This window comes from Salvelinus fontinalis, chromosome 25 (genome assembly GCF_029448725.1).
Source record: "Salvelinus fontinalis isolate EN_2023a chromosome 25, ASM2944872v1, whole genome shotgun sequence".
Taxonomy (NCBI): domain Eukaryota; kingdom Metazoa; phylum Chordata; class Actinopteri; order Salmoniformes; family Salmonidae; genus Salvelinus; species Salvelinus fontinalis.
The window spans coordinates 1074423-1091689 of NC_074689.1; the positions used below are offsets into that span (position 1 = coordinate 1074423).

The window sequence follows — 17267 nt, forward strand, 5'->3', positions numbered from 1 at the left end:
AGGAACCCCTCTTCCTCCCTCTTGACCCCTCCCCCTCTTACCTGTCAGTCATTTAGACCTCATGCAACAAATGATGTTGTAGGATCCCATCTCTGTATTTTGATTTTTGTCACTGTTTATGCCAAAGGTTGTGTGTTTTTGTTGGTGTTTGTTATCATGACATTATTTTTCACCTGGTGGTCCTTGACATTAAAACGTTGTCCATCCATTTGAATTCATCAATACAGTAAAACATTTTTGTGAATTTTATTTATTTAACCAGGTTAAAACCTATTGAGGTTAAAAACCTATTTTGCGAGGGTGACCTGGCAAGAAGGCAAAACGGGGAAATGGCAGCGTGTCCATAAAATGTTACAGAAAAATACAAAATGCACACAAAAGACAAAGTGTTACAAGTTAAAGATACAATTGAAGATTAGAAACAACTGCAGTTATCACAAATAGTGTTGTCGATCAGAGTCTTAAAAACAGGCAAAGACACTAACTCCAATAACTTTAAAATCTTCTGAAGCATGTTCCAGGATGAATGGGCATTAAAAAAAAGATTGTTTCCCCCATCTCAGTTCTAGCCTTAGGAACAGACAAGGACAGCAGTGACTGTGAACGAAGACTATATTGAGTGACTGATCTGGTCAGTAAATGTATTGCAATTCTCACGATTCTATATGTATTGCGATTTGATACTGTGATTTTATTGAGATTCGATGTTCAAACATGTCTGCACCATATGTCTGCTGCAGAGGGACAAGATAGAGCCATGAGAGAACTAATTTTGATCAGTCGTGGAAATAAAAGTGCTGAAAATAAATTGGCTCCCTATTTAAAGAAAAAAAGATGGGGAACAAGCTATGAAGGAAAAACACTGGCGTTTTGGGGCAGGTACAGCCAACTAGTTCAAAAATAATATTGTGATATTGTCGATATGATATCTTCAAAAATAATGTTGTCTACTGGCAAACAAGCTTTGCAGTAATGATCAATTAGTGGATATTGCAACTATTGAATCTGTCACAGGTGAATTACTATCAGAACCTAAATGAATCAACCAAAGATTCTCCCTTTTCTATAACAAATGGTACACCTCTGTTTGTAAATTCACACCATGTCAGATCAAGTCTTTTTTTTTAAGATATAAGAACTCCTCTTCTCTCAACAGAGGAAGCCAGCTTGAGAGCCCCCAAATCTCTCTCTCTCTCTGAACTCAAAGGGGCATTGGATAACATGAATAAAGGCAAATCACCTGGTTGTGACGGTATTCCGCCTGAGGTCAATTTCAAATGTTGGAACCAACAGCCGTTCACAAAGGTTTATTTGGAAGGGATGTAAATACAGCACTAATTTAGCTTTTATTTTTTTTTAAATTAAAAAAGGTTAATGACACCACCCAGCGTGCTCACTATCGCTCTCAATCTGTGATAAACACAGATATGAAACTATTTTCTAAAATTCTGTCCTCCTGTCCCCAAAGCGTATTTGTTTAAAAAAGACAGCCTCCATTACATTCTTCATCAGAAACCAAAGCTCCATGGGCAGTTCTATCTCTTGACATAGAAAAATATTTTGAAAGACTAGAAAATTATTATCTTTGTGTTGGATAATATGGGACTTGGCTACAATTTCATTAATATGATTATAAATACTATATGCCAATCCCTCAGACATAGTAATAACATGCAATGCCTGCTCTGTTCCATTCAGAATAACTAGAAGTAGCAGGCAGGGTGATCCCATCTCACCTCTGCTATTTTTGTCTATGGAGTCCCTGGGCCAGGCAATTTGACAATCGAAAGAAATTGCACCAATATCTCTCAATTCTACGGATCACGTCATCTCATTTAAACACTAAGTATACAAAATATTAAGGACACCTGCTCTTTTCATGCATGGTCTGACCAGGTGAAAGCTATGATCCCTTATTGATGTCACTTGTTAAATCCACTTCAGTCAGTGTAGATGAAGGGGAGGAGACAGGTTAAAGAAGGATTTTTAAGCCTTGACAATTAAGACATGGATTGTGTATATGTGCCATTCAGAGTGTGAATGGGCTAGATAAAATATTTAAGTGCCTTTGAACGAGGTATGGTAGTAGGTGCCAGGTGTACTGGTTTGCGTCAAGAACTGCAACGCTGCTGAGTTTCACGCTCAACCGTTTACGGTGTGTATCAGGAATGGTCCACCACCCAAAGGACATCCAGCCAACTTGACACAACTGTGGGAAGCATTGGAATCAACATGGGTCCTTTCCCTGACGAATTTACGCTGTTCTGAGGTTAAAGCGGGGTATGCAACTCAATATTAGGAAGGTGTTCCTCAATCCCTCCCAAACGCTTTGAAGATCATAGACTAATTCAGCTCCATCTTAAGTAAATCTGCCCTCCTGCCTCTCAAGACATATGGAATCCCAATCGTTTCCCATTTTAAATATTTGGGAATAGATATACAGTACCAGTCAAAGGATTGGACACATCTACTCATTCAAGGGTTTTTCTTTATTTTTACTATTTTCTACATTGTAGAATAATAGTGAAGACAGAACTATGAAATAACACATATGGAATCTTGAAGTAACCAAAAAAGTGTTAAATAAATCAAAATATATTTTATATTTGAGATTCTTCAAAGTAGCCACCCTTTGCCTTGATGACAGCTTTGCTCTTTGATGCAAGCTAACTATTCAATTACATGAATTTGTGTATTGTGCATGCCCCCCCCAACAAGAAAAAGGTATAAAGATTTAGTCACAAAAATCAACAACAAAAAAATATCCCGATATGTAACTACATTTTTTCCCCCATCACTATTCAATACATGCCATACCTTCGTATTTGTTTTTATCTATCATCTGTGTATTGATTGTTGTACCTTGAACGTAGTCTAGACCCAGATCTGTATGTGCCCTTGCCAACTCCATTACTGTCATTATCAAGCCAAACATGACAATTTGGTATGACAATGAGTGACAGGGAGTTGGCATGATAGCACAAAAAGACTGGCACTCAGGCTACCATGAACGCTGGTGTGAGTGGTGTCATAATCATGGCAGCTGAACTCATTCACTCACATTGTCTTATCCTTTCATGTAGAGCAGTTGTCCAACAACCCGGAGAGAATGTGTAGTGACTGACTGACATTGTTCTTGGCTGCTCTTCTATAGAACCCCAACCAAAAGCCTGTCATTCTGAGGAAGAGGAGACAGAGGATCAAGATTGAAGCCAACTGGGAGCTCTTCTACTACAGGTAGCTACACTTGGTCACGTACTTGCAAAATGGCCTCCTTACTGTCTCTCTTACTAGTATAGGCTTAATTGTGTTTTGTCCTCGATAATTTTTCATGTATATAAATGTTTCACCACCTGGAGCAGCCTTCTACTTTAAATTATGAAATAAATTCAATCAATGCATGAAAAGTGATTATCTTGGTTTTGGATAAGTAGTCCCATCTCCGGTTCTCCTTTGTCGCAGGTTCCAGTTGGACCACGCGCGGCCCAACCTCATCTGGAACCTGAAGACACGGGAGGAACTGCGGGACGCTCTTGAGGGTGAGATGAGGGCCTTTGGTGTAGACCGCGAGCTGGGCAACGCTAGCGTCATTTCCTGGAACCACCAGGAGTTTGAGGTCAGGGTTCAAACCAAATTACGATGATATGATCATTAATCAACACAGCATGTGGATTGGTAGCTAACGTGTGGGTTATGTGCTTTTGCGTGTGTGTGTGTGTTGCAGGTCAAGTACGAGTGCCTTTCGGATGAGATAAAGATTGGTGATTATTACCTGCGTCTGCTGCTGGAAGCGGATCAGACGGACGAGTCGGGGTCCATCAAGAGATCGTAAGACATCCGCAACCTACAACAAGATCAGCCATCTAATGTCTAAGCCATCTAATGACAATGTTGCTCTGGCATCCAATCGAAAGGCATAACTTAAAACGTTTCAATCCACAATATTCCTCCATCCATACATCGCTCTCTTTCTCGCTCTCTTGCTCTCTCTCTCTTTCTCTCTCTTAGGTATGAGTTCTTCAATGAGCTCTACCACCGTTTCCTGCTCACACCCAAAGTCACCATGAAGTGCCTGTGCCTACAGGCCCTCACTGTCGTCTATGGGAAGTGCTGCAATGAGATTGGCCCCTTCACTGACACCAAGTACATCATGGGCATGCTGGACCGGGTCAGTGGTGCTGACACAGACAAAACGAAGCAGTATCGCATAGCTCAACATTTTTGCATGAATGGTTCAGCCAAAGAGAACTCAATTGCAGTGCACGCTTGGCCCCGCACAAACACATCGGCGGGGGTTGGCTTGGCTGGGAAACTCACTATGAAAGCTGAAGGCTATCTAATAAAATACCAACTTTAAAATACCAATTTTATATCAATCTAAAATATATACCTTGTAGGCTAATGCATAATAACTAAATGTAATTAATATATACTGAACCAAACTATAAACACAACATGTAAAGTGTTGGTCTCATGTTTCATGAGCTGAAATAAAAGATCCCAGAAATGTTCCATACGCACAAAAAGCTGTTGGTGAGCATTTTTCCTTTGCTAAGATGGTCCATCCACCTGACAGGTGTGGCATATCAAGAAGCTGATTAAACATGATCAGAACACAGGTGCACCTTGTGCTGGGGACAGTAAAAGGCCACTCTAAAATGTGCTGTTTTGTCACAACAATGCCACCGATGTCTCCAAGTTTTGAGGGAGCATGCAATTGGCATACTGACTGCAGGAATGTCCACCAGAGCTGTTGGCAGAGAATTGAATGTTAATTTCTCTCCAATGTTGTTTTAGAGAATTTGTCAGACATGGCCTTCTAGGCAGGGTTGCAAAGAAAAAGACAGATCTCAGACTGGCCAATAAAAATAAAATATTAAGATGGGCAAAAGAACACAGAGGAACTCTGCCTAGAAAGCCAGCATCCCGGAGTCGTCTCTTCACTGTTGACGTTGAAACTGGGGTTTTGCGGGTACTATTTAATAAAGCTGCCAGTTGAGGACTTGAGGCGTCTTTCTCAAACTAGACACTAATGTACTTGTCCTCTTGCTCAGTTTCACACTGCTCTTTCTATTCTGGTTAGAGACAGTTTGCTCTGTTCTGTGAAGGGAGTAGTACACAGTGTTGTACGAAATCTGCAATTTCTCGCATGGACTATCCTTAATTTCGCAGAACAAGATTAGACTGACGAGTTTCAGAAGAAAGTTCTTTGTTTCTGGCCACTTTGAGCCTGTAATCAAACCTACAAATGCTGATGTTCCAGATACTAAACTAGTATAGAGAAGGCCAGTTGTATTGCTTTTTTAATTAGGACAACAGTTTTCAGCTGTGCTAACATGATTGCAAAAGGCTTTTCTAATGATCAATTAGCCTTTTAAAATTATAAACTTGGATTAGCTAACACAACGTGCCATTGGAACACAGGAGTGATGGTTGCTGATAATGGGCCTCTGTACGCCTATGTAGATATTCCATATAAAATCTGCAGATTCCAGCCACAATAGTCATTTACAACATTAACAATGTCTACACTGCATTTCTGATCAATTTGATGTTATTTTAATGGACAAAAAATGTATTTGCTTTTCTTTCAAAAACAAGGACATTTCTAAGTGACCCCAAATTTTTGAACGGATGTGTGTGTGTGTATATGGTATGTATGTATGCATGTACCGTTGAAGTCGGAAGTTTACATACGCTTAGGCTGTAGTCAATAAAACTTGTTTTTCAACCACTCCACAAAGTTCTTGTTAACAAACTATAGTTTTGGCAAGTCGGTTAGGACATCTACTTTGTGCATGACACGTCAATTTCCAACAATTGTTTACAGACAGATTCTTTCACTTATAGTTCACTGTGTCACAATTCCAGTGGGTCAGAAGTGTACATACACTAAGTTGACTGTGCCTTTTAACAGCTTGGAAAATTCCAGAAAATTATGTCATGGCTTCAGAAGCTTCTGATAGGCTAATTAACATAATTTGAGTCAATTGGAGGTGTACCTGTGGATGTATTTCAAGGCCTACCTTCAAGCTCAACCCTTTGCTTGACATCATGGGGAAATCAGCCAAGACCTCAGAAAATAAATTGTAGACCTCCACAAGTCTGGTTCATCCTTGGGAGAAATTTCCAGATGCCTGAAGGTACCAGGTTCATCTGTACAAACAATAGTACGCAAGTATAAACACCATGGGACCACACAGCTGTCATACCGCTCAGGAAGGAGACGTGTTCTGTCTCCTAGAGATGAACGTACTTGGGTGCGAGTAGTGCAAATCAATCCCAGAACAGCAGCAAAGGACCTTGTGAAGATGCTGGAGGAAACCGGTATAAAAGTATCTATATCCACAGTAAAACGAGTCCTCAGCAAGGAAGAAGCCACTGCTCCAAATCCGCCATTAAAAAAAGCCAGACTACGGTTTGCAACTGCACATGGGACAAAGATTGTACCTTTTGGAGAAATGTCCTCTGGTCTGATGAAACAAAAATAGAACTGTTTGGCCATAATGACCATCGTTATGTTTGGAGGAAAAAGGGTGATGCTTGCAAGCCGAAGAACACTATCCCATCTGTGAAGCACGGGGTGGCAGCATCATCTTGTGGGGGTGCTTTGCTGCAGGAGGGACTGGTGCACTTCACAAAATAGATGGCATCATGAGGGAGGAAAATTATGTGGATATATTGAAGCAACATCTCAAGACATCAGTCAGGAAGTTAAATGCTTGGTCGCAAATGGGTCTTCCAAATTGACAATGAACCCCAAACAAACTTCCAAAGTTGTGTCCTTAAGCCATTTTGCCAACAAAGTCAAGGTATTGGAGTGGCCATCAGAACCTATAGAAAATTTGTGGGCAGAAATGAAAAAGCATGTGCGAGCTAGGAGGCCGACAAACCTGACTCTGTTACACCAGCTCTGTCAGGAGGAATGGGCCAAAATTCACCCAACTTATTGTGGGAAGCTTGTGGAAGGCTACCCGAAAAGTTTGACCCAATTTTTAAACAATTTATAGGCAGTGCTACCAAATACTAATTGAGTATATTGTAAACATCTGACCCACTGGGAAAGTGATGAAATAAATAAAAGCTGAAATAAATCATTCTCTCTACTATTATTCTGACATTTCACATTCTTAAAATAAAGTGGTGATTCTAACTGACTTAAGACAGGGAATTTTTACTAGGATAAAATGTCAGGAATTGTGAAACTGAGTTTAAATATATTTGGCTAAGGTGTATATAAACTTCCGACTTCAAGTGTGTGTGTATGTATGTATGTATGTATGTATGTATATATATATATGTATGTCAGGAATACATTTATTTTTATTTTTTATCTATGCATAATAACCCATCGTTCATTAGCTAAATATAAGGCTAATACTGCATTGAATTTATTACCTGCACTATGTTGCACTAACCACCAGTGAAGACAGTTATGCTTTTGGATCCAATATCCCTAAATGGATGTTTGTCATTTCAGCAGATGATCATGTTTCAAATTTCTAGAGTCATGTTCCAAAGTCTCTTTTTTTTATTTATTTTTTTGCCTAATTGAAACGACCAAATGTCGGCCTTTTACCAGATCTGAATATTTTTGCATTAACTGTAGGCTTAACTGATCAAATTCCTGTAGACTAGGTTATATACATTATAATGTTCTGCCCATGAATTAATTTAGGCCATTGCGTAAAAAATCAGCCATGGATGATTTAGCAGGAAACATACACAAACAAGCACTAGGCTACACAGCTTTTCCCCTCCCAAATACAGGGGAACTCGACATATTGCAGTACAGTGTGCGGAGGGTGAATGCGCGGCCGGCTCTGTAAGCAGCATTGTGCCCAAAAAGCCACCTTAGCCACACACACACACTGTCAGGGTTCCTTTTGGCACAGTTTTGAAATGGTAACTTCTCCCTCTTCCCCCTCTGTATTTACAGTCTACAGACAAACTGGAAAGAGACAGACTGATCCTTTTCCTTAACAAACTCATTCTCAACAAGAAAAATGTGAAGGAGGTGATGGACTCCAATGGAGTTCGCATCCTAGTGGACCTGCTCACCCTGGCCCACCTACACACCAGCCGAGCCACCGTCCCACTACAGGTAGGTCTTTACCGCTGCCCTGTCTGAACCACCCAAATGGTAGTATATTCTTCTCATCACATATCTGAAGTTGTATGTTTTGATACAGTTACAGGTGATGGAAGCGTATAGCTGTTGGAATTCAAATAGAATTTTGGCAGCTATATGCTTCAGTAACAGGCCAGTCTGTCTGGTTTCATACTACTAACATGTCTTTGTGTCTGTCAGAGCAATGTGATCGAGGCCGGGGCGGACATGAAGAGGGAGAGCGAGAAGGAGTGGTACTTTGGGAACGCAGACAAAGAGAGGAGGGGCCCCTTTAGCTTCGAAGAGGTATGTTTCTATTGAATGCCAAAGCAAGACTAATGCTTAGCTCTACTTTAAAAGAAAGATCTTAGGTCTGATTATCTGGATCCAGTTGCATTAATTCATTTTATTTTTGTTGGTATCTCCATGAAAAGGTACATTTTGTAACATGGGTGAACTATCCCTAAGTATGATATCTTTATGACTGAACACATGCATGTGCCCCCCATCCCCGCTCTAGATGCAGGAATTCTGGAACACAGGCGTGCTGACGGCCAAGACGCGGTGCTGGGCCCAGGGCATGGACGGCTGGCGCCCCTTGCAAGCCATCCCCCAGCTCAAGTGGTGCCTGCTGGCCAGCGGGCAGGCAGTGATGAACGAGACTGACCTGGCCACGCTCATCCTCAACATGTTCATCACCATGTGCTCCTACTACCCCAGCAGGTAGGGAGAAGATCATCAGTTATCTCCTTTCCCCTGCTTCTGTTCTCTCTCAATGTCTCTTACTTTCTTATTTTCTCTCTCTCTTATTCTTTCATTCCCCCTCTTGCTCTTTCATTCTCACTTTAATTTTCTCCCTCTTTTATCCTCTTTCATTTTCTCTCTCACTGAAACCCAGTTTAAAGTGTGAGTATGTCTCCGTCTTTCCCCAGGGACCAGGACAATGCCATTATTCGTCCCTTACCCAAGATCAAGAGAATGATCAGTGACAACACCTGCCTCCCTCACATTGTCCAAGTGAGTGAAACCAACCTATTATCAGCTCCATCTCCCTCCCATAGTTAATAACATTCACATGTTTGGTTGTCATTCAAATCACTATCCTACCACTTTAGCCAGCTGGACTGGTATTCATAAAGGATCTCAGATAAGGTGTGCTGATCTAGGATCAGGTCCCCCGCTCCATTGTTTATAATCTAAAAGGTTAAACTTATCCTAGATCAGTACTCCTACTCTGAAACGCTTTATGAATACGAGCCCTGAAATGTACTGAGGTAAATGTAGACCCAGGTCTCCCTTGTGAAAGATTCTTCTGACCTCAATGGCACTTCCTGGTTAAATAAAATGTAATGAAACATGTACTATTTCCTCCCATCTCCAATCAGCTGCTGCTGACCTTTGACCCCATCCTGGTAGAGAAGGTGGCCAACGTGCTGTACCTGGTGATGCAGGACAACCCCAACCTGCAGCGCCTCTACCTCACCGGCATCTTCTTCTTCATCATGATGTACACCGGCTCCAACGTGCTGCCTGTGGCCAGGTCAGACTGGTGGAGAGATGCAACCGGACACACACGCATGTCAAACACTCATGTCACACACACATACTTACCAGAGGTGTGGACTCGAGTCACAAATATGATGACTTGAAACTCGACTTTGACTTTAACACCAATGACTCGTGACTTAACTTGGACCCGAGCCTTTTGACTCAACTGACTTGATACCCTCCCCAAGCCCAAATATAAAAAAATTATCAATTTTTAAAAAGTGTGCAGCGCATCAACTCTTCATTTAACGGATTACAGTTTGAATCGCACAGCAGCCAATCATATTGTGCCAGCTGAGAAAAAGTTGCGTGTGGCAGTGCGGGAAGAAAATTAGTCGGAGGCGCAACAACTTACAACTTTGTTCGACATTTGAAGCTGCACAAATAACGGTAAGTCGTGGCTAAAATAGCCCAGAGCTATATATGTTTGCTAGTGTAGCATGTAGGCTAACGTAACAATAAATCAATGAGCCTCCACACAGTCAGTCAGTGTGGGAACGTGATCATTGCACCCAAGATTGAGCTACAACTGGCTAGGCAGTTAGTAGCCTAAATCCTGCTCGATGTTACTGCTGTTCCTAAAACTATTGACATACGTTAGCCTACTATAACCACACACAGAGATGGTTTGTGTGTTAAGGTTGGGCGATTGTGTACAAGCCTACATCGCCTGATTGTGATCGCTATGGGGGAGACTTTCCAAAGTTTATTTGGAAAGTCATAAAAATATATATTTTTAAAGCATTCATGATTTGTGTAAATGTAATATACTATCTATTACTCTTGTTAAAAATATGAAATGATATTACATTTGGTGAAGAGCACCTTATGACTTGTTTAGGACTCAACTCAAAGTTGAGCGCTTGAGACTTGACTTGCCTGTCTTGACTTGGGACTTGAGTGCTAATACTTGAGACTTACTTGTAAAACAATGACTTGGTCCCACCTCTGATACTAACCACCCACGTATACTCATGTATTCACGTGCATACATGTATAGGCGTGTGTGTGTGTGTGTGTGTGTGTGTGTGTGTGTGTGTGTGTGTGTATGTGTGTATATATATACAGTTGAAGTCGGAAGTTTAGGCCTCCTTGCTCGCACACGCTTTTTCAGTTCTGCCCACAAATTTTCTAGAGGATTGAGGTCAAGGCTTTGTGATGGCCACTCCAATACCTTGACTTTGTTGTCCTTAAGCCATTTTGCCACAACTTTGGAAGTTTGCTTGGGGTCATTGTCCATTTGGAAGACCCATTTGCGACCAAGCTTTAACTTCCTGACTGATGTCTTGAGATGTTGCTTCAATATATCCACATAATTTCCCCCCCTCATGATCTCATCTATTTTGTGAAGTGCACCAGTCCCTCCTGCAGCAAAGCACCTACACAACATGATGCTGTCACCTCCGTGCTTCACGGTTGGGATGGTGTTCTTTGGCTTGCAATCCTCCCCTTTTTCCTCCAAACATAACGATGGCCATTTTGGCCAAACAGTTCTATTTTTGTTTCATCAGACCAGAGGACATTTCTCCAAAAAGTACAATCTTAGCAACCGCACATGGGGACAAACTGTAGTCTGGCTTTTTTATGGCGGATTTGAGGCAGTGGCTTCTTCCTTGCTGAGCAACTTTTCAGGTTATGTCGATATAGGACTATAGATACTTTTGTACCTGTTTCCTCCAGAATCTTCACAAGGTCTTTTGCTGCTGTTCTGGGATTGATTTGCACTTTTCGTACCAAAATACGTTCATCTCTAGGAGACAGAACGCGTCTCCTTCCTGAGCGGTATGATGGCTGCGTGGTCCCATGGTGTTTATACTTGCGTACTATTGTTTGTACAGATGAACGTGTTACCTTCAGGCGTTTGGAAATTGCTCCCAAGGATGAACCAGACTTGTGGAGGTCAACAAACATTTTTTTCTGATGTCTTGGCTGATTTCTATTGATTATCTCATGATGTCAAGCAAGGAGGCACTGAGTTTGAAGGTAGGCCTTGAAATACATCCACAGGTACACCTCCAATTGACTCAAATGTTGTCAATTAGCCTATCAGAAGCTTCTAAAGCCATGACATCATTTTCTGGAATTTTCCAAGCTGTTTAAAGGCACAGTCAACTTAGTGTATGTAAACTTCTGACCCACTGGAATTGTGATACAGTGTATTATAAGTGAAATAATCTGTCTGTAAATAATTGTTGGGAAAATTGTTTCATGGACAAAGTAGATGTCATAACCGACTTGCCAAAACTATAGTTTGTTAACAAGAAATTTGTGGAGTGGTTGAAAAATGAGTTTTAATGACTCCAACATAAGTGTATGTAAACTTCCGACTTCTTCAACTGTGTATATGTGTGTGTATATATATCTATCCATCCATCCATGTGTTTTAATGATTTTCTGTTGGCCTATGTTATGTTTTGTGGTTTCCTTTAGGTTCCTGAAGTACACTCACCTGAAGCAGGCCTTCAAGTCAGAAGAGGCCAAAGGAACAGACATCGTGCAGCGCAGTGTTCTGGGGCCGGTCCTGCCCGAGGCCATGGTGTGTTACCTGGAAAACTACGAGGCAGAACGCTTTTCCGAGATCTTCCTTGGAGAGTTTGACACGCCAGAGGCTATCTGGAGTAGCGAGATGAGGTAGACACAAGCTTGCTGTTATTGTCCTTTGACTGTCTTTTGCCCAGTCTGAATTCAAATCTCAGGCACTATCCCCAATGATTTATTTTTACCGGATTTAAAGGACCAGATGGGTGTTGAAGGAATGTTTTTGGACCAAGACTTTCTCTCTCTCTCTCGCTCTCTCTCTATTGGTCGTCTACACATCTTCCTCGTCCCCCCCTCCCAGGCGGATGATGATAGAGAAGATTGCGGCCCACCTGGCCGACTTCAGCCCACGGCTGTACAGCAACACGCGGGCCCTCTACCAGTACTGCCCCATCCCCATAGTCAGCTTCCCCCAGCTGGACAACGAGCTCTTCTGCAACATCTATTACCTCCGGCACCTGTGTGACGCCAACCGCTTCCCGAACTGGCCCATCCGAGAGCCCGTATGTTGATGTTAACTGTGCGTGTGTGCGTGCTACTATATGATGGTAGAATGGGCTTGTGAGAGGCTGATTGACAAATTAAAGTGTGTTTTGGAAGCGCTTCCGACTGCAGTACCTATACTAAAAGTGTATATGAAAGGGATGGAGACCCTAATAGTGCTATCATCATTGGTCTCTATTGTGTTCTGCCCCCTGCAGGTGAAGCTGCTGAAGGATGCCCTGGAGGCCTGGAAGAGGGAGGTGGAGAAGAAGCCTCCCTCCATGTCTGTAGATGATGCCTACGAAGTCCTCATCCTGCCCAAGGGTCAGGGACAGTAAGTGGCCGTTCATATATGAAGATAAATACGCTTCTCCCTTCCCTCTGTCATCTCTCCTCTACACGATGTCTTTTGGTACTCTGTAGATGGAATATTTTAGATTTTCTGATTGTTATACAATTGTTTTTCCACAGGCATGAGGAGAGTATGATCAGGAAGGCCTACTTCAGACTGGCGCAGAAGTACCATCCGGACAAGAACCCAGAGGGCAGGGTATGTTACCTCACCATTGCTACTTCCCAAATGGCACCCTATTCCCTATGTAGTGCACTATATAGGGCAGTGGTCACAAACAAAACTTGAAACGTGTTTTAAAAAAAAAATAATGTTTTCCATCGCATGACCTAATGAACATGACCCTATATTATTGGACCTTCTGTGTTGTGTGGTTGGTCGATCTTCAACCATCCTAATCGGTCCCCAAACATTTCTGTAAAAACCCCAACGATAAAGCCTCACATTCCTATTTTTTGTTATTCGTCTCACACTGTTGGCGGTAGGTGCACTTGTTCCCATTTTTAATCATGTAATGTGTCTGAAGCTACAAACTCCACCTTTCCGGTATGCACGGACAGCAAATCAAGCCTACTATAAGCCTACAGCCGGCCAATCGGATAGCTCAGATTACCGTGTCGGAAGCTTCCTCGAGCGCACAGCAAAGTTGATACTGTGAGATTTAAAAACTAGACAGAGCCTGTCAACAAATATTGTAAAGAGCAGCTGTTTCTATGAGTGAGTTCATGTTTAAGTTTTTACTCTGCACCGTCAACACTTTATATTCAACACTTTTATAAGCCATAAAATGTGCTGCTGCCTACTCGCGCTACAACCAGCACTGCAGCGAATGAGTGTATCGATAGGCTTGCATTATTCATGTTAGCGACTTGGGTCTTTTTTTATATGGAGGGAAGTTTCACTTTCTCTGGTCATAGCAGTTACAACATGAATTTGTGCATGAGGCAGAAATAATGCGGTGTGACTTGAGTTTCCCCATCAGCTGGAAGACGGTGTCCCCTTTTTGGTCAGTCTCAGTGGAGGGAGAGCGGAGGGACATTGAGCAAAGCAATTTACTTTAAATTAGGCCCACAACTGTTCTATTACCAGTTTGATCATATACCACAAGTTATGAAATATCATTTTTAAATGGTCTGAGAATAACAACAATGTAGGGCAATTCAAGCATAGCCAAAATGCAGTGATAATTTATTGGGCCTATAGCCTACTGCACAAACCTCATTGCTACAGAACAGTTTTTAATTGGTTAGTGTTGCATAGGCTTATGTTTTTAAGTCGTGTTTTTATCTGAGCGGTGGATCTCGGCGTCCATTTTGACTTAAAGTGACCACTGACATAGGGGTTAGGATGCCATTTGGGGCGTAGCTATTCTCATCATCGGAGTTTGAACAGTTCTCCCCTCCTGTCTCGGAGCATTACTTTCATTGTTCAGAGTTGTGTGTGTGTGTTCATGACTGTGTCTCTTTTGTGTGTTCAGGACATGTTTGAGAAGGTGAACAAGGCCTATGAGTTCCTGTGCACCAAGTCGGGCCGCATTATTGATGGCCCCGACCCTGAGAACATTATCCTCATCCTCAAAGCCCAGAGCATCCTCTTCAACAGACACAAACAAGGTCTGACATTCTAATACTCTCTGCACTATTCTGCATTGTCTGTAGTATTGTAATGTTTGTGTTATTAAGGTGAATTGGACTTAAAAACAGAAAACAATTAGAATGTCAGGGCATATTAACTTGCATTGGTTTTTGGACGCAAATGCTAAAAGGTTAGCATTTGGAGACAGTGGCCATGTAAATAAAAACAAAGAATGGATCGCTGTCTTACCTTGTCCATAGACTGCTTACAGGCCAAATAAACCAATATGTTGTTTTGTAAATTGGGGGAACTATCCCTTTAAGGCAAGCTCTTGTTATCCTCTTATCGACAGAACTGGAACCTTACAAGTACGCCGGCTACCCAATGCTCATCAAGACCATCACCATGGAGACGGGTGACGAGCAGCTGTTCTCCAAGCCCTCCCCCCTGCTCCCAGCAGCAATCGAGCTGGCCTTCCACACGGTCAACTGCTCTGCCCTCAATGCTGAGGAACTACGCAGAGAAAGCGGCATTGAGGTAAAACTAACAACACTACTGGCTGTTCACATATCAGGGTCATATTCAATGGAAGTAAATGACTATAACAGGGAGGTGTCCAATAAGAAATATTTGTTTTTCATTTTCCGTTGCAAAACATTTTGCTACGTTTTGAAACAGTGTGCGCTAATAAATACAATTCAGATATTGCAACAATCTTCACCTTTTCTGATCGACATTCTTACATTCATACTTTTATGGTGTATAACATTATCCCCCTCCCTTTTCCATCAGATTCTGTTGGACGCCCTATCCCGGTGTGTCGCTGTTTTAACCGCTTCCAGCAAGTCTGATGACATGGCTGTTCAAGTAAGACCGCCACAGTGCCAGGCTGTGGTGGAGTGGTAACACTCCCTGGCACATGTCTTGTATACGATTCCCCCACCGGAGACAAGGATTCAATCCGTGTCTACCCTTTCTATTCTTATCCCACTTGCCTGTCTCCCCCTCTAATTTCCCTACTGTCTGAATAAAGTGTAAAATCACATAAAAAAAGAAATATATATATATATATATATATATATATATATATATTTGCTCAATATATATATATTTAACAATACACCAGATACACAAACATCCCTCTGTCACACTATTATCACTGTATTCTAACCTATACATGTCAGGCGGGAAATGAGTGTTACTGTTCAGTGTCGTTAATGGGCTGTGTTATTTTGTCTGTCCCTAGGTGTGTGGCCAGGTGTGTAAGTGCTACAGTGTAGCGGCTCAGTTTGAGGAGTGCCGGGAGAAGATCATCGAGCTGCCCAACATCATCAGGGATCTGTGTCACATGCTCTACTACGGGAAGGTGAGACCTCTACTTAATCATGTAACAGCACCTTATATCTCTGGCTCTGTATATACTAATGACATACCACTCTGTCATCCAATGCAGAAAGTACACCAACTTATACTTCCAAAAAGTGGCATTTTAAATGTGAGCACATACCTTCAATTGATAGCAATCATCTCTTATTCTCTCTCTCTCAGGCTCTCCAGCGGACAGCGGCACTGGCTGTGCAGTGCGTCAGCTCCTTCGCCGTGGACTACTTCCTGCAGACGCACCTGTACCATGCCGGCGTGCTCTGGCACCTCCTGGTGCACCTGTTCAACTACGACTACACGCTGGAGGAGAGCGGCGTGGCAACCAGCCAGGACACCAACCAGCAGGAGGTGGCCAACAGCCTGGCCAAGCTCAGCCTGGTGGCCCTCAGTCGTCTGGGGGGCTACGCCCCGACACCCCCACCCCCTGGAGAGGGAGGTGTAGTGGAGACTAACGGGGTGGAGGGGCAACCCCCGGAGAATCCTACAATTCGTAAGAGCCTGGCGGCCATGCTCACACCCTATATATCGAGGAGGTTAGGGTCGGGGGCACCGGCAGAGGTGAGTGATATTGGAAAAGATGAAAGGGATATTTAGATTAGACACAATTACACATACTCATAGACCCACTAGTTAAAACACTCTTGAGGATATACTCTCATATGCCATGCTCACACACACTCACTCACTCATGCAGCTGTTCCTTGTCTTTTCCCCTGTGTGTCATACTAGGTATTGAAGCTGCTGAACAGCAACTCCGAGAACCCTTACCTGATCTGGAACAACGGGACCCGGGCCGAGCTTCTGGAGTTCCTAGAGGCCCAGCAGGAGGCCAACATCAGGAGGGTGAGCAGAGCACTTGGACTGACTAGAATGTGGCTATGTCCCAAATGGCACCTTATTCCCTGTATAGTGCCCTACTTTTGACCTGGGTCTATAGGGTCCATTTGGGGTGCTGCAATGGACATCTGTGTTATGATCACTGTAAAAGTGTATTATTAGGCCTGTATATAGAAATGTGTCTCTGTCTTAGGGGGATAACGATGAGAGCTTTGGCTCAGAGTTTGTGTTCAGTGACCATGGTAAAGAGCTTATCGTGGGCGAGGTCTTTGTCCGCGTCTACAACGAGCAGCCTGCCTATCCTCTTGAGGTGAGCCCCAACACTCAGTTTAGTGTCAGACCAAGCCCCATACTCGTCACTGTCAACCATTGTTCAATCAAATTGGTACTAACAACATTGTAGTCATTGTCATGTCATTAAGTAGCACACAGTCACGGTAT

General features: G+C 42.6%; 1 protein-coding gene across 1 annotated transcript in view; it reads left to right on the forward strand.

Annotated features, from left to right (window-relative positions):
- The window catches only part of LOC129822723 (dnaJ homolog subfamily C member 13-like), a 62672-nt gene that overhangs the window by 30688 nt on the left and 14717 nt on the right, over positions 1 to 17267 (forward strand). The window contains 20 exon segments of the mRNA XM_055881060.1: positions 3155 to 3237; positions 3463 to 3616; positions 3725 to 3828; positions 4009 to 4168; positions 7940 to 8104; positions 8312 to 8416; positions 8631 to 8833; positions 9043 to 9127; positions 9496 to 9650; positions 12089 to 12289; positions 12498 to 12699; positions 12898 to 13013; positions 13151 to 13229; positions 14509 to 14644; positions 14959 to 15143; positions 15399 to 15473; positions 15853 to 15972; positions 16155 to 16547; positions 16719 to 16832; positions 17020 to 17136. Of these exon segments, the coding sequence (XP_055737035.1) occupies positions 3155 to 3237; positions 3463 to 3616; positions 3725 to 3828; positions 4009 to 4168; positions 7940 to 8104; positions 8312 to 8416; positions 8631 to 8833; positions 9043 to 9127; positions 9496 to 9650; positions 12089 to 12289; positions 12498 to 12699; positions 12898 to 13013; positions 13151 to 13229; positions 14509 to 14644; positions 14959 to 15143; positions 15399 to 15473; positions 15853 to 15972; positions 16155 to 16547; positions 16719 to 16832; positions 17020 to 17136 (2952 nt within the window).